Source organism: Lissotriton helveticus, chromosome 9, assembly GCF_964261635.1.
Source record: "Lissotriton helveticus chromosome 9, aLisHel1.1, whole genome shotgun sequence".
NCBI lineage: Eukaryota > Metazoa > Chordata > Amphibia > Caudata > Salamandridae > Lissotriton > Lissotriton helveticus.
In genome coordinates this window covers 919,537,060-919,558,723 of record NC_136070.1, presented here as the reverse complement: position 1 = coordinate 919,558,723, position 21,664 = coordinate 919,537,060, and the positions used below count along the sequence as shown (strand labels likewise).

Here is a 21,664-nt window from a genome sequence, read left to right as displayed (position 1 = left end):
GATTAATAGGTCAAAGACTTATGTGATGGAGTGCGGGCCCGGACGAGCTAAAACGAAAGTTAATTCCCATTATTCCATAGAAGGTGAAACAGTCCAAAAAGTTGACAATTTCTGTTATCTGGGGATCACATTTTCTAAAAATGGCAGCTGGGATATCGAACATAAAGCTGTCAAAACAAAGATGATCAGGAGTGCTAATGGGGTTTTTGTATTTGCCAAGAAGTTGGGGAAAAGAAGCACTAAGGACATGTTCCAAATTTTTCAATCTAGATGTCTTTCTGCGGCCCTCTACGGGGCTGGAGTTTGGGGTGTGACATCAGCCGGGAGTCTACAGGTAGAGGAGAATAATTTTCTGAAAAGGCTCCTGTGCTTACCCAAAACTACCTCCAACAACTTGGTTCATAAGGAAACAGGGATTCAATTCCTGAATGATATGATTATGCTAAGACCCTTACTACTGTGGCGCTCGGTATGGCTGAATGATGGTACCTCTCTGAATAGAGCCATTATCGAGGATTGCCTCACTCTGGACCAGCACTTAAAGATCCCTTGGATCAAATATACTATCGACTGTTTTCAAAAGGTTTTTGGGTTTAATATGATCATTGATCGATATTGTGCCTCTGACATTTCGAAGTCTGATATGAAGATTATTTTTCTGAACTATTGTGCAGAGAGGCGTGCTCTGGAGGAATCAAAATTTTCCACTTGTGTGCTGTACAATAGCTTGAATGATTTTATTGGATTTCACCCATACTTGACACAGGTGACCAGAGTTTCGCACCAGTTTGTGCTGACAAGGATGAGGATGGGAACAGTACACCATCTGGTCGCATGCCCCAATGTAAAAATGCGCCCTACTGGACCATGTGCCAGTGATGATAATACAGAACAGAGCACTACGCATTTCCTTTTGTCATGCCAATTGTACAGTGAGTTACGGAAAATCTTTTTAAAGCCAATATTGAGAAGATTTGGAGTAAGAACAATTACTGACTCTATGAAACTGCTTTTTAATTTGCATCATCCGGATATTTGCTTCTTTACGGCTACCTTCCTGCTTAAAGCAATTGGTGCCAGGAAAAGTATGTGTTTTTAAACATCTTTTTAACTATTTATTCCATCCCCTTCTGGATAATTATAATTATGTATTATGTGTGTTTTTTTCTTTTTTCTTAAAATGATGAAATGTTCTGTATTTGGAATTTTGTGTGCTTTTATGGACATGTTTCTTATGCTCCGAATAAAGCTTTATGAAACTGAAACTGACTTCTCTTACTTTTGTTTATTTATCTCAATGTTGTTGCAATGCAGGCCTCTCTCCTGGTTTGTTACTATTCTTGCTTGCAACACTTGCTGTTACTACTACGTCTAACTGTGTCCCCTGCCATTTCCATTCTTGAGCCTTTTGGTGCCTTACTGCTTTATTTCAACATTTCCCCCATTGTGTTACATAATATTTTATTTTTTTAATCTGCTTAGTTCTAATTTGGTGTTACTGCTGTCCTTGTCAACTCCAGTATTCTCAACTTGCCTTAGGGGTATGGACTCTTTTTGGTATGATTTTGCATACATGACGTGTCCTGCATTAGCTCTATTCCAGAGACCGACCGTGTAAGAATAATGTTCCATATTTAGTAGTTGGCCCTAATTTTTGTTTAACTTTTCTGGGAAGAATCTATGCTTCATTTGTTGTCTTTACAATTCCTTTGCAGCTTTTTCCTTGATAATATTTCCTGACATAATACTGATTTTTTTGTTGTTGTTTTTCTTTCTTGGATTGGTGTTTTAAGTAGTGCTTCCAGGCCGTTATTTTCGAGACACCAACGTACAGACATATTAATAAAGCAGTGGCATTTTGAAAGCGAGTAAGCATTTATGCTTTTGGTTTTGAATTGAGCACGAGGTGTCTAGTATTTTTACACCCGATCTACTCATTTCAGTTTGAAGGGACTACCAAAAAGACGAGCATGCCCATTGGTAAGCCATTTACTACTCGTCACAGGATCCAACTACCAGGTTCCTTGGAATCAAGTTTCTCTCCCACAGTTCCTTGAGAATTGTTTGCTTTTTAAATTTTCTTTGGCGCTTCTAATTATAGATAATATTAGACAGTGTTTTGTCTACTGGTCATTTCTGTGGTTAACACTTGTTAAACAGTGGTCTGGCTTAATTCATTCCAAAGTTTTATGGATGCAGACAAAAGTACGCCACCAGTTCAACACATGTCCTTACTGATTGTACTCTATACTCCTGCTAGGATGTAGCCTGTGGGCCCTGCTGTAAAATTCATTCTCCAGCAGGGTCTCCCTTTTTACAAAATAAACATTGGCAAAGCCAATCGGTCTCGTCTAAGCAAGAGCAAATGGGTTTGGGAATGTGTTTTAGGCTTGTTGTAGCCCAGCTTGGCAGCTGTTCAACGTGGCTAAAAGCTAGTGGCGTAAAGGAGTGGCATGGAGTGGATTATAACTTAGAATGTCATGGAGTGGAGTGTTATGGAGTGGCATAGAGAGTTGTGGAGTGGTGTTGAGTGGACTGATGTGGAGTGACAGAGTAGAGTGGCATAGTAATGTGGAGTGTCTTGGAGGGAGTAGAGTGGAAGGGTGTAGAATGTCAGTTGAGTGGTGTCGAGTGGAGTAGCATGTTGTAGAGTGGAGTGGTGTAGAGCACAGTGGAGTGGCATAGAGTGAAGTAGTGTTTCGTTGAATAGAGTGAAGTAGTGTGTCGTTGAATAGAGTGGAGTTGTGTGTCGTTGAATAGAGTGGAGTTGTGTGTCGTTGACTAGAGTGGAGTTGTGTGTCGTTGACTAGAGTGGAGTTGTGTGTCGTTGACTAGAGTGGAGTTGTGTGTCGTTGACTAGAGTGGAGTTGTGTGTCGTTGACTAGAGTGGAGTTGTGTGTCGTTGACTAGAGTGGAGTTGTGTGTCGTTGAGTAGAGTGGAGTTGTGTGTCGTTGAGTAGAGTGGAGTTGTGTGTCGTTGACTAGAGTGGAGTAGTGTCGTTGACTAGTGTGTCGTTGACTAGAGTGGAGTAGTGTGTCGTTGACTAGTGTGTCGTTGACTAGAGTGGAGTTGTGTGTCGTTGACTAGTGTGTCGTTGACTAGAGTGGAGTAGTGTGTCGTTGACTAGAGTGGAGTAGGGTGTCTGACTAGAGTGGAGTAGGGTGTCGTTGACTAGAGTGGAGTAGGGTGTCGTAGAGGGAGTTGCATAGAATGGAGTAGAGTGGCGCAGTGTAGATTGGCATAGAGTGCAGTGGCTTAGAGCACATTGGTTTTGAGTAAAGTGCAGCTGCATAGTGTGTAGCAGTGTACAGTGCAGTGGTGCAGTGTAGAGTGAAGTGGTGTAGAAAAGATGGTTTAAGAGTAGATTGAAGTGGTGCAGGGGAAAGTGGAGTGGTGGAGGATAGATTGCAGAGGTATGGCGTAAAGTGCAGTGGATAGATTAGAGTGGCGTGGAGTGGTGCAGCGTAGAATGCAGTGGCTCAGGGTGGAGTAGAGTCCAGTGGCGCAGAGTAGATTGTGTGAGTAGAGTTAAGTGATGCAGGGTAAAATGGAATGGTGCTGGATAGTGAGCAGAGGTGTAGAGTGCAGTGGCACTGTAGATTGCTTCTGAGTAGCCCGGAGTGGTGCAGGACAGAGTGTAGAAGTGTGGCTTAGAATGCAGCGGCATGGAGTGCAGTGTGCAGAGTAGGTTACAGTGTAGTGGAGTGCAGTAGGACATAGATTGCTTCAGGGTAGAGTGAAGTGGTGCACGGTAAAGTGGAGTGGTGCAGGATAGAGTGCAGCTGTGTGGCGTAGAGTGCAGTGGCGTAGGGTGCAGGGTGGATTTGAGTGGCATAGAGTGCATTGGCATAGTGTGTAGTGGTGGAGAGTGCAATCTTGCAGAGTTATGTCTTTGAGTGCAGTGGTGTAGAGTGCATTGGTTTGAGTAAAGTAGTGTAGAGTACATTGAGTAGAGTGCAGTGGTTTAAAGTAGAGTGGTGTAAAGTGGCATTGAGTAGATTGTTTCAGAGTAGAGTGAAGTGGCGTAGAGTGGGTTGGTTCAAGGTAGAGTGGAGTTGTGCAGGGTAGAGTGGTGTAGAGTGCAGTGGTGCATAGTAAAGTAGGGTGCATTGGCATAGAGAGAATGGTGTAGAGTATAGATGTGTAGGATGCAGTGGTTCACAGTAGGTAAGAGTGGTGCTGAGTGCATTGGCATAGAGGATTGGCGTGAGTAGTGGCGTGCACAGTGTGTTTTGAGTAAAGTGGCGCAGAGTGGAACACAGTGGTGTAGAGTGTAGTGGCATAGAGTAGAGTGGCGTAGAGGTCAGTGACAGTGCCGTTTTGCAGAGTAGACTGTTGTAAAGTGCAGTGGTGTAGAGCAGAGCTACGTATAGTACAATGGTGTAGAGTGCAGTGTCGTAAAGTATCATGGCATAGAGTGCAGTGGTGCAGAGTAGATGCAACAGAGAGTGCTGTATGAGCATAAGAAGTTTACTGTAAGTTCAATAGGTGAAATGATCATCCTGTATGAATTCAAGGATTTTGCTGAAAGATCAAATGTTCATCCTCATTAAACAAACAATAGTTACCACCTTTTCAATCCACCATAAAGCGAGAGCCATAATGTAGTATTCAAAATAATTTTATTATTGCTCTACAGACATCACAATCCAGCCAAGCCAACACTTTTCGTCCTGCGGAGGACTTAATCAGTGTTGTAATTAAACATATATGTACATTCTTGAAAATATAAATAGTGACGGAAGTACAATCGCCATACAATTTGAACACGTATCAGATCATATGATTAAAACCTTATGAATCCACAAAAAAACCTCCAACGTAATAGTCGTGTAAGACTTCCTGTACCAGAATGTCCCTATTCCACTTCAACAAACATTATAAGATTACAAAAGTTATCCTATACATAAATATTCCTGTCTTATTACACAAGAGTAATTTCTAACCAATGCCACAAGCTTTGATTTGTGCTCAAATTGAATGGTGATTGTACAGGATGAACATTTTACCTATTAAAATTTCAGTAAACATCTTATGTTCATACAGCTTTCCCTGTTGCATGTTGTATTTGTTTGTTTGGTGATTCCTAAGCAGTGAAATAAAGAGGTTGAGGGCTAGTTTTCGGTAAAGTAGCACTAACATCAGTGCGCCACCTACGGCCAACACTACTTTCTTTACTTGTGAATACTTTGGTGCAGAGTAAAGTGACGTAGAATGCAGTGGTGCAGAGTATATTGGTGTAGAGTGCAGTGGCATAGACTGCATTGTTTTTGAGTAAAGTGGTGTAGAGTGCAGTGGTTAGAGTAGAGTGCAGTGGCATTCAGCAGATTGGTGCAGTGTAGATTGTGGTTGCGTGGAGTGCAGTGGTGCAGAGTAAAGCAGAGTTATGTAGAGTGCATTGGCGGAGAGTGATGCAGAGTGGAGGCATAGACTGAAGTGGCGTAGATTGGAATGGTGCAGAGTAGACTGCAGTGCCATAGAGTGGAGTGCGGTAGAGTGTGGAGTGTGCAGGGTGTGGGAGCGCACTCCCATTACAGACAACACATCTTCAATTGAAATGAACATTACATTTGTACAGAAATGCAGTTTTACTGATAAAAGTATATAGCGCGCAAATTGTAACGTGTGGAAATGTCATCACTTAGCATATTGATATGTTTTGCTGGTATTAAAATATGTTTCTACCACACTACAGAATTACCCCCAGTAACCAGCATGATTATCACATAAATCCCCTCACTTTTAAGTCCGAGAAAGAAAAGTAAACACCAAGCTTCCCGCGAAGACAGAGCCCAACATATGACCTCTGTCTTTGAACTCACAGTAAATGTGGCCGGATGAGAACAAGATTTTAAAGGCCTATTTAGAGAAATGAAGCACTCGGAAGGATACTGTAAATGGGTTTGTGCAAGGGAATGGACGAACTCAGGCTTGACAGCCTAAAACAAATGGAGCCAGCAAATCGAAAGCAATAAATTGTGAGTTGCAAACCAAAAAGCCAATGGCAAGCAGCATGCAAAAGGCATTCCCAGGGAAGTTTTCCGAATGTCCTCAAGATGTCGTTAGTAAACCAGACAAAAGCTGTCTGGTAGGCTTTGAGCTATTCGTAAAGCTTAAGTCTTGATAGCTGAGACTTCCCTTCCAACTCTTTTGGTTATCAAACTGTATTGAAATTGCACTGCTTAACAAAACTCTTCCAGCTTCTAGGGACAGCGAGTTGGTCTTAATTGCCAAGATTCCCTTTTCCTGACTTTTCAGTTTCAAGTCTAGGCAGAGATATTTCAGTTGGCGGGCAAAATGCGAGCAGTTCCACTGAGTACAATGATAAAAATTTTACTATTTACCTGCTCTCACCTACTCCTGCATGAAACTTAATACAGCATTGAGATGGCAGGTGGAAAAGGCACAATTTTCAGTATTTTGTTTTCAAATGGATATCAGTTTTTATCTGTCAGTGTACATTCTTAAAAAAAGATTGCAACGGCTGGATATTAGTGCATCTCCTGGTATGTACTTGCAGTTAATCTGTTAATATATTTTGCAGTCTTAATGTGTTTCCTTGTATTTCTTGGTATCTCGCTGTTTATTTTCTATTTTATACCTCCAGGTATCCTATAGTGTCTTCCTTGCTTACATTACCTGGTTTGTTGTTTTCCCCATACCTTGCATACCTGCTAGGTTGTTGCAGATGCTTTGGTTATATCCCCCAGTGCAGTTTTGCTTTTCCTGGTGCATTATTACCATACCTGTCTTTACACCCACTGGATCTGTATATTTCCCCTTCTATAAGTAATTAACCTGTTTGGACCTACATCAAAAAAGTGGAAGTCTTTCTTCTGACTAGTCCTGTTCCCTTCAAATAAATATTCTCTCATCTTTTTATTGCAGTTGACATGGATGATGAGGACGGGCGATGCTTGCTAGATGTAATTTGGTAAGTCTGTAATCACATTTGGTAAGGAATGGGTCACGAGAGACCCTTGCCAGACAAAGTTTTTTTTCTAGACAAGTGATCGTTATACCCTGTGAGACTTTACTTGACCCGAAGTATAAGTAGCTTTTGCCTGCCTTCGAGCCGCAGCATGGGGTGCAAATATGTTTTTTAAATGCCTGACAGGCTTTGTTGTATTTCATTGCAACTTGTTAACTGTACACTTGTGCACATGGTTGTCAGACAGTAATTGCATTAATATGTTGCTGAGCAATTGTGATACACCAGTAGGACGGTTGTGATGTGAAAGAAATTGTATCTATTAAATTCACAAGCTGTTGTAAAGGATGCCTTTACTTTTGAATTTAAACCCTGTTAAATATTTCATGCTATTCTGTTTACCTACTACAGCCTTAGTTACTTCATTGTTAGCCACAATCTTAATTGAGCTAAATTGTTCATTAGCTTTCAAACTTAAGAATCCCAAGCTAAAAGTGCAAGTACAGCTTTGAAAAGGCCTGGTCGAATTTTTAATTACGCTGGAGTAATTGGAGCAATTTAGCATTACTCCTGTGATGAAAAATACTGAAAATGACGCAATCACGCCAGTCTGTATAATTTAAGTCCGAAATCCATACCCAAGAGCTGCTGTTCCAGTTCTGTTGTATTTAGAGCTATTTTCTTAGTGCAAATGAATCCTCAGGCTCATTTTGGACAGGAGGATGCATTTTGCGCTAAGTAAATAGTGCTAGAATAGATGGAGGGTTACACTCCTCCGGTAAATACATGCTATCTCGCTTTAATTTCGTGTAATTACATTGTAGCAAATTGCATGCGTTATGCCCAGCCTTCTGAGCAATTGGGTTATTAATCTCGCTGATGGATGATGAAGCACATAAAGTGGTACAAAATGACCAATTAAGAAAAAATGGAACCTCCTTTTAGGTATAGGAGGTTGGTGCAAAATGTTTGCATTGCTTTAATATGTTGCCTCCAATTGCATAATGTAAGTTTAAAAAATTTTTTTTTAACAAGCAGATGTCCTAAGATTATTTATGAGCATGTTACAACAGTTATCAGGAATAGAATGTTGTGAGACAGTTATGATTTATCTAAATAAACATGCATCTAGTTATAGCTATAAAACTTTAAAAAATAGAAGAGAAAATAAATATTAGCTTACCATATGCATATAAGGTTCATGCAGTAATGAGACCGTCAAAGAAAAACATATCAAACACTCAAAAGGGGATGAACCAATGCTTGTAATTTGTCTAACCACGGGCAGTCGTCAATTCGTTCCAACCCATCATTCTTTTACCCACTCTTGTACCTCAGATTAGACCCAGCCATATGCAAATCTGTCTTGGGACTGCTCTAATGGGAGCAGTCAAGCCCGAACTGCCAAGCCAGCCTTCTCCGAGCTGGAACACAACCGACCCAAGACCAGCTTCGCCTTAGTTTAAGCTCTTCAGTCAGGTGTAGGTTAGTTCCAGTAGCCCAACAAGCAAGGGACCCACGTCTGAGCATCCCTGTGGACACTTGAGAAACTATATTAAACACAGCAAGCATTGGCATAGCCAATAGGTCTCGCCTTTGGGATCTTTTAAGTGTTTAGCCATGCAACAGTTGATATTGTTGCTCCAAGGATATTGTGCTGCATAACTGAATACTTATAAGGTCTCAAAGGTGAGACCTATTGGCTATGCCAATGCTTGCAATGCAATAGGGCTTGCATTTGCCTTTTATTTATTTGTTTTGATAATTAACACAAAATGTATTGTTATTTACAATGGCAATAGCTCAAACTCTTGTAAATGCGAAACCTATTTTATTTTAAAGAAGCAACCTCCACTGTCCCAAGCTGCTTAGAAAGTGAAAGTGCGCATTGCACGCTGAAAGTTGCTGGAAAGTATGTACACCCTATCATATCACGTGACACCACTTATGCACATCACCTTACGTCACTCACATAATGTGGAACCACTCACCTCACTTTGTCACTTTACTTGTAACCCTGTAAGTACTCACATCTCATCTCTTCACTCACACATTATCATACCGGCCCCAGACACGTGACTGCAGCCCCTGGTTTCTCCTCGATGCCTAGAGGAGCTCTTGTGACTCAGCCTCAGCAGCCCGGAGCCTCAGCACGTGAGTGAGACGGGGAGTGAGGTGAGACTGTGGACCGGGTAGGAAGGTCGGAGATTTGTGGAGGGTCAGTTGGGTGAGGGTGGGGAGGGAACCCAACAGCGCTGTAAAGCTAAAGATAGCGGCTCTGAAACCTGTAGACATGACATTGAGGTTGAGCTTCGTGTGATCTTGGGCAAATCGGCGAGTTATGTTTCCCCCTCTGTTCCTTTATGTGAACACATTACGAGCGCTTATAACCATTGTTAATACTAAGGAAAAGTACTATAAAACGGCAATTCACAATCTCACTAACCCACTAATTTGAGATCGCATAGAGCACTTTACCTATAAGTAAATGTACAAATGTAACTGGTTAGAAAGGAGTGGAAAGGTGCCACAAGGGCAGAGGGGGCAGATGTGATACACCTAGTGAGGTGCGATACCACAATAGGTTGAGCGCCTGCTGCAGGTAGTCGCAGGGCAGACTCTGCTTTTCATCCTTATGAATGGATCTCTGACTGCTGCATCACAAGTCACAGCTAAGTTGTGATTCTTGGCAAGTAGGACAGTCGGAGTGAAGTTAATAGTTCTTTGCATGCAAGCATTACGGGCGCTCTATTAAATAAATAAATATAAGGCCACGGCGATCGCTGCTCAATGCTGTTTGGAAGGTGGGAGGGGAGCCACGGCGATCGCTGCTGTTTGGGAGGTGTATTCTTTTCAGGCAAGCATTACGGGGGCTCTATTCAATAAATATATAAAAGGCCACGGTGATTAAACAAAGAAAGTGAAACCTGCCACAACATCTATGATAGGTGAAGTTTGAGAAGTGGGAGGGGTGTTCTTTGCAGGCAAACATGGGCGCTCTAATAAATATAAGGCCACAGCGATTGCTGCTCGTTACTCTTAATGAGGTGTGAGGGGAGCCACGGCGATCGCTGCTCGATGCTGTTTGGGATTTGGGAGGGGTATTCTTTCATGCAAGCATTACGGGTGCTCTATTAAATAAATATATAGAGACGTTGAGAGTAGACGTGGGCGGTGTAGCCTGTGAGTTCAGGACATAGCAGAACAATGAGGCAGCTTCAGCATCTAACCATGCACGATTTAGAACGGAAACAAGCACGCGCGCGTGGTGAAAGTAAAAAAAAAAAAAAAAAAAAGCACCAAAGAAAGGAATGGACAGGAGATGTAACGACGGCGAGTGAGCTCAGCCTAAATAAAACACAGCCTGAAAGACAGCAATGGGCAGGAGCACCAGATCGGATTGGAGGCAGTAAAAATAAATATAACGTTATTTCCTTTTCAGAGGTTATTCACAAAAATCCGAAGTAAAAAAGTGAAATTTTAAAAATACATTCAGTTTCTGCTCACGCCTTAATCGAAACGAAGCTCTTAGATTTGCTGCACCGATGCAACTTGGAACATGAAGCTGAGGCCTTGTGTGTGCGTGCATGCGCGTGTGTGTTGTGTATGCGTGAGTGAGTGTACACGGGCAAGTTAGGCACAAGCAGCAGCTGTTTTGAAGCACTTGTGCTTGTGCTGGCATCCACCTTGCGGGAGCGAGCAGCGGCTGCGAGAGAGACATAAGTTTTCAATTACCACGCGCACCGTTGCTCACTCCCGCAAGGTGGATGCCTGCACAAGCACGAGTGTGCTTGAAAAGGAGCAGACCGATTTCAAAATGCCATCTCCTAGAGCAGCACATGGGTGCTGCCTAGGCGAGACCTAAAAGAAGTGATCAGAGTAATGTGTGCAAATTGTCTAACCACATGGTACCTCAGATTAGTCCCAGCCATATGCAAATCACTCTTAGTCATGCTGTAGTAGGAACAACCCAGACCGAACTGCCGACCCCGGTCCTTTCTGAACCAGAACACATGTAACCCAACGTTCGTTTTGCCTTAGATTGGGCCCTTCAGTTGGATATAGCTTAGTTCCAGTGGCACAGTGAACCACATCTGGGCATTTTTTGTATACTTCGAAGAAAAACCTATAGCCTCTCTTAAAATAAGAGTTATCTGCGTCATCTGTTTAAATATTGGTCTTCCGCCCTCACATTCCTGCACCTGTACATAACAATAACAAGCATCCTGTCTTCAAGCAGTAAATAACCAGGTTAGGTCCAAGAAACAGGATGCTGCAATTCTTCTGTAAAAAATGTGTTCAGCCGACTTCATGATACACAGTGTGTACAGAATAATTTTATTAAATTAATTCAGCGATGGTTTTGAGAATGCAATGGTATAGCAAAAAATAAATGCAGTAAATCGCCGTTCTGTTCTCATAGTGTAAATATGATTACTCTCCATACTACGTTTAATGCTGCACCATATTTCATAACTGGAAAATGATATGGGTGTATCACAGTAACAAATATGTACAATAGTGTATTTAAGATCATGGCAATAATCCCCTACCTTTAAACTGAGGTTCCCCTTTAAGTGGCTGTTTAATTACATTCATATGATTTATACTTCACAGTAGCTATCCTTTTCAACTGCTTGTATTGGTTTTCTTCGGGCATCAAGTTCAGACATATTTTTGATACAAAATGAATTACTTAAATTAATGCTGGTGGAGTTGGTTGAGAGTTCCTAACCTCACGAGGAGGGGGGTGAGGGTCTGGGCCATCGAGAGCCTGGAACGTAACTAATTGGGCAGGGGGTACCGATGGAGGTTGGAACACAGTAGGGAGAAGAGCAGGGAGACTCGTCCCAGGTGAAACACAGTTTAATGGGGACTGGCACGGCCCACAGCTTAACTACCCTCTAATTCCTTGCTATAATCGTTTCAGTGGATTGGAAGCAGTCGATTGACTCCCAACCCAGTCTGCTGGACAAATGGAAAAGAGTGTGGTGAGAGAAAAGCAGTAGAGAGAGTATAACTAGCTTGGGGACCACTAGACCTAGTCTGGGAGTGATAGAACCTAGTATCCCTGTCGCAATTAAGGAACTACCTAAAACCCCTCTTCTATCAAGATTCTATCTTGGAACATAGCTGGGCTAAAAAAAAAAACCTTGCTAACCCAGACTGGAACAATTTTATTAATAATTTCCACATATGTATGTTCCAGGAAACTTGGTCACTGACCCCACTATATAAAAATGGATACTCTACTCACTTTACGCCAGCAGTCACGGAGGGGAAAGGCCGCCCATCAGGTGGCCTGCATATTTGGGTTAAGGTGAATTTGAACTGTGTAGTTACCTCCCATAAAGTCCTTACAAATGACATCTTGCACATTTCCTTCAAAAGTCCATCTGGGGGCACAATTTTCGAACTATTTTGTGTCTATGCAAGAGGCATACAGGGTGGCCTAATCTCGCCCACAATAGAGTTGTTGGATGAAAAACTGTCTGACCTTCCAACTACATCCAAAATACTGGTGGGTGGGGATTTTAACTGTACATTCGAACCCTTAGATGATGAAGAGAAACTTTGTTTCAGCCCAGAGGTCTGGAGGCAGATTATACCTGCCCTAACCCTCCCTCCCATTAAGAAATGGACAGCCAGAGCTATCCAGTTGAATGCTTTGACTCTCGAATATAATCTACGAGCCTTAAACGGGCGAACCATCTCAGACCGGGACTGGGCAATGACCTAAATTAGGATAGGTTGCCCCTCTAGAATTGATTACATCCTCTTGGATACTCAATCCTGGACTGATTTAGTAGATATGGAGGTTAGACAGTCCTCTGATAGTGACCATAATCCACTATGTATGGAAATCTATTGGGCAAATAGGATTGGTAAGAGTGGTGGTCCCATGATGACTACAAAAGAGGTGTTGCCCTCGAATTGCAATCGGAAGCTAAAATGGAACATGGTCAAATGGGAAGAGGGGAAACTCAATAGTATAAAAGAGCTCGTTTTAGCAGAAACCCATAGCCTTGCAGCCGCTGCTTCAGCAGCGCCCCATGCTCTTGTTACGGACGTACAAGCATCGTACAAGAAGCTCACAGATAAATTAGGAGAGTTCTTCATGAAGAAACCCCAGGGAGATTCTAAACAGAAACAAAAACCCTCCACGGGTAATCCCTGGTACACGACAAGCTGCAGGGTCAAGAGGAGGGCCATAACGCAAGCTATAAGAAACAAGGACCCTGTAGCAGTGAGACTAGCAAGAAAAGAGTATCATAAAAGCATTAATTTAGCTAAAAAGGACTGGGAGGAGGAACACTGGCAACAGCTTAAGGATGCAGCTTGGGGGGAAAATGCTATTGAGTTCTGGAAGCTGATCAATGTCCTTGATAGAAGGGGGGCTGATCCGATTCCAAATCATATTGATGAACATCAATGGCACTCTCATTTTTTAAAACTTTACTGTGAGGATAGTCAGCAAGACCATACAATACCCCCAGTAAAGGAAACACTAAGCACATCTGGCTTGGAGATAGGATGGAAGAAAGAGTCCTTCTCCTCACGAGAGGTTTATGACGCAATCCTGAAAATAATACCAGGGAAGGCAGCCGGCCCAGATCGCCTCCCGGGAGATTTATTACGGCATGACCCCAAAATATGGGCAGATTTTATAGCCTGTCTAATAAATTTAGTCCAATATGGCCGTCCCGTTCCCGAATCCTGGAAGGGAGCGGAGGTAATCACCATATATAAGAAATGTGATAGAGATGACCCTGCCAACTATAGACCAATAAGTTTAATTGACACCATTCAAAAAGTCGTTGGCAGGGTCATCATAAATCGAATTGAGACGTGGCTAATAGACAATGACTTTCTGACCCACTTTCAGGCGGGGTTCAGACGTAATGTTGGTGCTATGGACCAGGTATTCCGGTTCTGTGCAGTCTATTGGAAAGCAGTGTCTATCCAGAAGGGAAGTTTGTATTTGGCTTTCATAGACTTGAAAACAGCATTTGATGTCATTCCCCGCGCCAAACTTTGGGAGGTTTATTGGGTATGGGCTTCCCTGTTTATTTGTTGCAATATGTCATCAAGCTCCATGAAGACAACTACGCTAGAATTCGGTGGGGAGTCAAGGCCAATTGACAGAGAGGGTACCAGTCAATAGAGGGGTGCGGCAGGGTTGTGTGATGGCGTCGACATTGTTCTCCCTTTGTAGGTCTCGCCTCTCAATGAGCATTGAGCGAGACTATAGGGGCTTAAACAAGGTTTACCTAGACTGGCGATTTGATGCTGTGCCCGTGCGCTTTTAGGTCAATGCGCAAGCGCATTGAACTAAAATGCGCGTACACATCATCAAATCGCCATCTGTTCCCCAGCAGCACTCCTCCCACACCTTTGAAGTGAAGCTTAGCTTCACTTCAAAGGCCCCTGCTGCTTCGCACTATTCACGGCCCCAGGCCGTGTGTCTCCCTCATCTCCGCTCTCCCCGCTCCGCCCCCTGCTGCGGCCGTGTCGCATTTCTCCTCCCCCCCTCCCCACTGCAATGCCCTCCGTCTTGTTTTCTTTCCTTTTAATATTTAATTTAAACATAGCATTTCCATTATATAAGCTACAATTCCACAAAGTTCGTTTTGGTTTCAACTTGGCATTTCCACCTTCATCTTAGTTTCTGTGCGAGCCTGCTTCCATTACCCTTCTCCTGCATGTGCAGATTCGATCACTACTTAGGGTAGTCTCCCCGTTTTGACAGTTAGAAGGGTCGATGCACGCACTCAGGTGTCCAGCTGTGCCTGTTCCACCTCCCCCAGCCTGCACTCCAAGCTGTTGGGAATAATCCAAAATTTGAGAGGGGTGGAACAGACACAGCTTCACATGGGACTTTCTTTACCAGATGACTTACTTAATAGGCCTGTGCACCTCTGCATCAAAGGCTATAATTTCGACAGGCCGTGTCGCATTTCTCCTCCCCCCTCCCCACAGCAATGCCAATTCTCTTGTTTTCGGCCTAGCCCCCCCCTTCCCACCCCCTTCCTCTTCCCTCTTTCTTGTCACCTTTTTGTTTGCTTCCTGTCTTGATACACCCACTTACGCTCCCTCCCAGACCTCTTACATGCCTCTCTCCCCTCCCGTGTTGCTCTCTCTCGTCCATTTTCTTCTCTCCCATCCTGCGCTGCTCTTTCTCTCTCAAGCTTGTTTTCCATTATTTTCATTTGTCGCAAGACACTTCCAGTGTGGCACACTGTGCTGTCAAGGCTCTTCCGGCGCACGTTTTAACAAGGGTGCAGTTTCTTTTTCTTATCAGTGCGAGGCGGTTCCAAAAACAACCTTGCCTTCCGTTACAGCTGAGGGCTTGTTTTCATTCTTGCCTTTGGGTCGGATTTCTCTAACAAATTCACCAAATGTTTACACCTTGCCTCTGCTGTAGAATTGGTGTACATATGAAAATAGCAGCTACTGTATAGTGTGCCTGCTATGGAGCTAACGCCGTCAATATAACTGGGCTCATCTCAGTTTCCATCAAATCAGTCTCATGCGGAAAAGGCCGCCTCTGGCATTTGAGCCAAGAGCAAGCCCACTCAAATGTAATAAACCGAGGCTCCCAGGTAGTTATTTGTGTAGTGTTTCAGGGGCAGATTTGGTAACGTAAACTCTCCTAATGTGAGACCTATTGCATTTCTAATGCTTGTTATAAATGGGGTGGGCGACCACCTACGGGAGGAACCCGCGGATGCCCCTGTCTTAGCTGGAGAGAAAACCCCCACACTTCTCTTTGCGGACGATACCCTCCTAATGTCCAAAACCCCTAAGGGTCTACAAAAATTGCTTGACCGTTTCAGTATCTTTTGTAAAGAACGTGGGCTAACGGTCAATACTACAAAAACTAAATTGATGGTACTATCTGCTAAAAGGAAATTGAAGAAAATCCATCTCTCCCTGAATGGTACCCCCCTAGAAGTGGTGGATGAATTTGATTACCTTGGGGTCAGGCTTTGTAATAATATGAGATGGGACTCCCATATATCTAAAATGGTTCTAAACCTTAAAAGGGTCTCTGGAGCTATTTTAAAGAGCCAGCGTCTTTCAATCAGTAGACCGGTAGCTCCCGCCCTGGCAGTTTACGAGGGAAAAGCTTTAGCTTCTGCAGTTTATGGCTCTGAACTATGGGGCGCGGAGAATAGTAAGGCGCTGGCTATTGCGGAGAATACGTTTTTGAGAGACTTAGTTTCCCTTCCTCCCTCGACCCCCCCCTGAAACTGAAAACACTATTTTATGATATGGGCAAAAAACCAATTGCAGAAATAGTTCAAATACGCCCTGTGCTATTCTGGGTGCGACTTAGACGGACCCCAGAATTGGCTAATTATGCCCTATTACTGGACGAACTAATCACTTTGAATGCTTGCGGCAAAATAAGGTGGCTCAAAAAATTAAAACAGCTGGCAGATTCTATAGGTCTGGCCGAGTCTTGGGCCTTGCAAGCCCCTCCCTCTAAACAAATTGTTAAGAAATTATATTGGGAATGGGCTGAGGGCAAAGATCTCATTACTTCAAGCTGGGGACCTCTGACGAACAACTTCCTCGTCCATAAACCCGGCAGGAAGTTGAAACCATTTCTGGATTTTATACAGACCCTCAGAGATAGAACCCTGTTCCTAAAACTGAGATACGGCACCCTCCCTTTAAAAAATTCATGGAAGGGTAGGAGGGTTCATGATCTAAAATGTCCAGGCTGTTTGTGTCCGGTAGAATCCCTTGGCCACTTTCTGTTTGCTTGTAATGCCTATAAACATGCTAGGGCAAAATGGCTGAAACCTGTGTGTAGGGAGATGGGCGTTAGAGACCATAGATCACCTTTGCGTATTATTTTAACCAACACTACCTCAAGGTATATAGTTTGCGGGATAGCTAAGTATTTGGCCAGTGCTTGGTTTATACGATCTAGACTGCCTTTATTGACACAAGAGTGCATCCCTCTAATATAAATCTCTGTAGACTTTCTTCACTTTTTTAAACTAATTGTAATGATGATTTTTTCTTCTAATGAACTTGTAGTAATACCTGTAATTGTTTAATGTGGTTTTATGTCTGTACTTTTATGATATATTTTATCGAATAAAGTATTACTACTACTAAAAAAAAAAAAAATTAATGCTGAACATCCCTCGGTAATCCGGATTACTGTAGCTACACAAACTATTAACTTACTCCTGCTCAATTTTCCCACAAATAATTTAGATTGCAGCTAGAGACACCAAATGTAAAATACACAATCCAATTAATCGATAATAATTGCCTATTATCTACCAGTTTAATGAGGAAAACTTACTAGGGGTTATGAAATGGGAAATAATGTTTGAAAAAAGTTTTCATGAAAACCAGCTGCTTAAAATGTAGACAGGTGTGAACAGTAACTTAATTTCTGATGGATACTTCTAACCGCAGATTCCTGACCTTTTGTATTCAAGCTAAGCCCCAGACTGTATCTGGAATTTTTCTTGGCAGTTGTTCCTGGGTGCCGACAGGGGGTGCCACCCGAGTCCATGGAAACCTTGCAATGCCTCCGTAAGTGGCGGCACAAAGCTGTATATATATCAAGGCGCTGCCTCTGCACACTAACATCGGTTCCTTTCTCCATCAATTCCTTTCTCTCCACACCCTTGGACACAGAGTTGGAGCTCTGCTTCCTACTATGTCAGATTTTTCCTGATTCCAAAATCTCCTTTTCTACCTAGTGTGCCAAGAAAAATGTCTCTCTTGCAAACGACTAGCTTCAAACCATGCAGTGACTGTAGGGAGCCGCTGTTGATCACCAGTCCACATGATGTCTGCCTGTATTGTTGCTCAGCATAAGAAGTGAGGTAGATAGCTCTCCACGCTTTGCTCCCGTTCTTTCTTAGTGTCACAATACCATTCTTTTTGCAGATCCCAGTTGCACAATCTTTTGAGTAGTCGCAGATGAAGTCTAAGTGGAACTAGTCTCCATCTTGTCCCTCTGATGCCAGGTACACAATGCGCAGTCAGCACATCAAGGATCCAACTCTGGTGCAGGTAGACTCCTTCAGGGTGGTGGCCATGCTGCAACTGTACAGGATGAGTCCAACTTCGACTGTGGCACATTTGAGCCCCACAGTGTGACAGGGGCCCCAGTTTGACTACCACTGTTGGGTTGCCTGGTGCCGAATGAACCTGTGGTACTTTTGCCCTGCTCCTTGCCATCAGAAGCTGGTGCTTCTACTATGGGACCAGAGACCTCCTCAGTGCACCCGCCCCAGCCCTGACTTAGATTCCAGTGGCTCTGGTCTCCTACACCAATCTTGGATCTGTACCTATTTTCACCCCCACCAGCTGTATTTTTTTTAATGAATTCACCAATGTGTAGCCCCCAGCTTTGGAGGATTCCTAACGTGTCCCTTGATGTCAGTACTGCAGAAAGCTGGAAGCCTTGTTTGGTTCAGGTTCTGTCACAGTCCAAGGGCTTCAGAATGTCCCACATGATGAAGACAATGATGAAACAACAACTTACTCTTTCACTAAACTGATGCTGACCTTTACTTAGATGTGCAGAATATTATTGGACCTGCCACTTTTCCAGAAGCACAGCTGGACTCCCCTCTGGGCCCTTCCACTGAGGGTTACTTCCACTTTTTCTTGGTGTCCAAAAAAGATGCAGGGCACAAACTTGTTTTTAGATTTTTGCTCTCTGAACGCCATCATGCAGAAGGACAGAGTCGAGACCCTAGGTCAATTCATCCGGGGATCTAGGGGATTGGATGGCATTTCAGACTTGCAGGACACGTACTTATTTACCTGTCCTGTCTTCCTGTCACTACCTGGACAAGACGGGGAATAGGGGTAAGGTGTATACTAGAGACCTGTGTCCCACTGCAGGTGGAATGCTTCTCCTGTGAAACCCTTGATGGAACCTCCATCACGCAATAATTGACACTGCATGTTCTCGACAAAGTGTAGAAAAGATCCACCGAATGCATGCCTCATTGAATGTGCTTAAGCCAAACCCTCGCTCTTTATTCATGGTCCACCAGAAGACATCTGCTCATATGGTGTTTGGTTGTCTGGCAAGAGCTGACCTGACTTCCCCTTCCCCTTGATGGGTGGGAGTCCTTTCAGAGCCAAACAAATGGCACTCAGCTCCAGGCGGTTGATATGGGCACTTCCACTGCAAGGGAGACCAAAGGCCCCTGATCTCCACTTATCCCAGATGGCGTCCCCAAGACGGAGACAAAGCATGCCAAAGTACATGGCAAAGTCACACCACTTAATCTGTGCTGTGACAAAGACTTGCACTTCTGACTACCATCTTATTCTCATAGTGTTGAAAACCAAGCCGAGATAAAATTCTGCCCTCCAAACAAAATCTATCTTAATATCTTTCTCTGTAAAAGAGGATGAGGGAGGGTGGAGTGGGACTTCCAGACATTTACTTATATCATAAAGCAGCCCAGTTAAGAGTCCTGGTTGAGTGGTCAAAACGGGAATCCCATAAGCATTGGCTGCATATGGACCGTAGTGTGGCGGGGAGGACTATCTCGGACTTGGTCTGGCGCTCCAAAAGAGTCAGACACAAGAATGACTACATTGCTACACCCACACGCACCACGCTGAAAGTATGGGACATGGTCACAGGAGACAATAGGTGTGTTTCTTTCCCATCACCATTTATAACACTCCCATTTTAACCCAGCGTTCCCCCCGGGCATGCAAGAGGGACCTTTTGATGCTTGGAGGGAGGATGCCTTGCTTAGATTCACCTTTTTCACAACTTTGACCCCCCCACCTTCGACAACTGCCAGCGAGACTATGGCATAGGGGACACAGAGCGATACCATTATACCCAACTAATGCATTGGGCCCTTATGACGTAAGTGCGTGAAGCATCCACCCGCCCTCTCACAAAGTTTGAATCCTTCCTCACTAACAATACTACTATGAATAGGGCGATTTCATTTATATACAAATTTCTACTCACCACCACACTCTTACCACGATACATGTTCATGTGGGAAGAAATACTACAACGCAGTATCTCTGACGATGAATGGGGACACCTATGGAAAGACATTACACGATTCAATCATTCCTCTGAACTACGGGAAGCCCACCTTAAGACTATGATGGACTGGTATCTCCATCCCTCTAGGCTTAAGCCAATGTTTCCCACTGCCTCTGACAGATGCTGGAGAGGGTGCGGGCTACTGGGAGACTTCCAACACATTTGGTGGGATTGCCCGACTATTTGCTCCTTTTGGGAAGAAATACTTGCGCACATTAAAGATATGCTAGGATACCCTGTCCCGACCACCATGGCAGGGGTCCTCCTGGGGCTTCGCGACCCTGCATTGGAACATCAGACCCGAGCAGACAAGACAATCATGTGGCTCTGTATAGCAGCAGCGAAGGTTACCCTGACAGATGCTTGGAAAAGAAAGGAGGCGCCAGCGATTTACCTGTGACGATTTTAAGAATTTTGAATTCAAATGGGGCCCCCTGGTCAACTTCCTTTCACGGGGCCTGCCATCTGCTGTCTGCCCTTCATTCATTAGAGCCCTTCATCTCTTTCAACTATGAGCTGCCTTACGCGCCATTAGTCAAACTCACTGTATGAACACTGCCGCCACCATTTTAGGAGAGGGAGGAGGAGAGAGGGAGGGGTTGTCTTTGTTTCTGTTATCTCCCAGTTGGGGGTTGTTCCAAAACATATGTAATTTAATTCCAGTGGCTTCCTCCGAATGGAGGACTTAGTACGCTTACCATTGCAAAAGAAAGATTGGACGCACGCTGACGTGTCGGGTATCATTAACTGATGTTCACGATCTACCCCAAACTCCGTTAATGTAAGAAAATGTAACCTTCATCTAAGCAATCCACTGGGATCGGGTTGGGTTTATATTGAGCGTTATGTAATCTTAGCCACTCACAGTCTTGTTGAACTCTGCGACCGCCCCTGCGAGTGGTGACTTGATAGCATTGACATATGATGTGACGAGGATGAGGGAGAACTTATAAATATATGCAAGCTGTTCAGCAGTCACAATAAACCATAAAATCTAGATCTTTACTATCTCACTCATGTAAAAGGGTCTGAAGTTGCAAATATGAAGTTGCTCAGTCACACGGTTTTTCATTGACAATGTGCTTTATAACATGAAGCGCTGTAACAGTTTTGCCACCTGAAAGCTATGGTTGTAGTTTCCAGATGATATTTTTCTGGCAACACCCATTTCAAGACAGTTGTACTACAGCTTCTCAGTATAGTAGTATAGTACAATTGGTGCTGTCTGTCATCAGTTTCTTATAGCAGATCTGTCCACATAAATTCACATTTGTTTCAAATAATGACTACTAAACTGTCTGATTTTGCCTACCACCTCACACCTGCCAACCAGGTGCCCAAGGCCTGTGTTTTTTCCCTAAAACTGTATTGGAGCTGAAATCCAAATTGGCATCCCTGGCCACCTGTCAGCCCCTGGTAAATGGTACCCTAGGTACCCAGGGCATTGTGACCAGAGAAGTCCCCTAAGGGCTGCAGCACTTATTGTGCCACCCGTAGGCCTGGTGCAGAACTAAACAAAGCCTCGACATGGCACAAAATCCATTCTGCTTTGATCCTTCTAGTGAACGACACAACTTGTAAAGGAGACAAGGCCCTGTCACCTAGATGCCCCAGGTGACATTTGCACTTGTCTTTGTAATATTTTCTCGTCACTAATTTT

The 21,664-nt window shown here is 43.7% G+C and overlaps 1 protein-coding gene across 5 annotated transcripts in view; it reads left to right on the top strand.

The window, feature by feature from the left end:
* BICRA (BRD4 interacting chromatin remodeling complex associated protein) overlaps window positions 1–21,664 on the top strand; it is a 478,150-nt gene that overhangs the window by 310,208 nt on the left and 146,278 nt on the right. For all 5 annotated transcript variants that reach the window (XM_078661098.1, XM_078661099.1, XM_078661100.1 and 2 more), the window contains exon 4: window positions 6,890–6,935. In XM_078661098.1, the coding sequence (XP_078517224.1) occupies window positions 6,890–6,935 (46 nt within the window). The remainder of the gene's footprint in view (window positions 1–6,889; window positions 6,936–21,664) is intronic.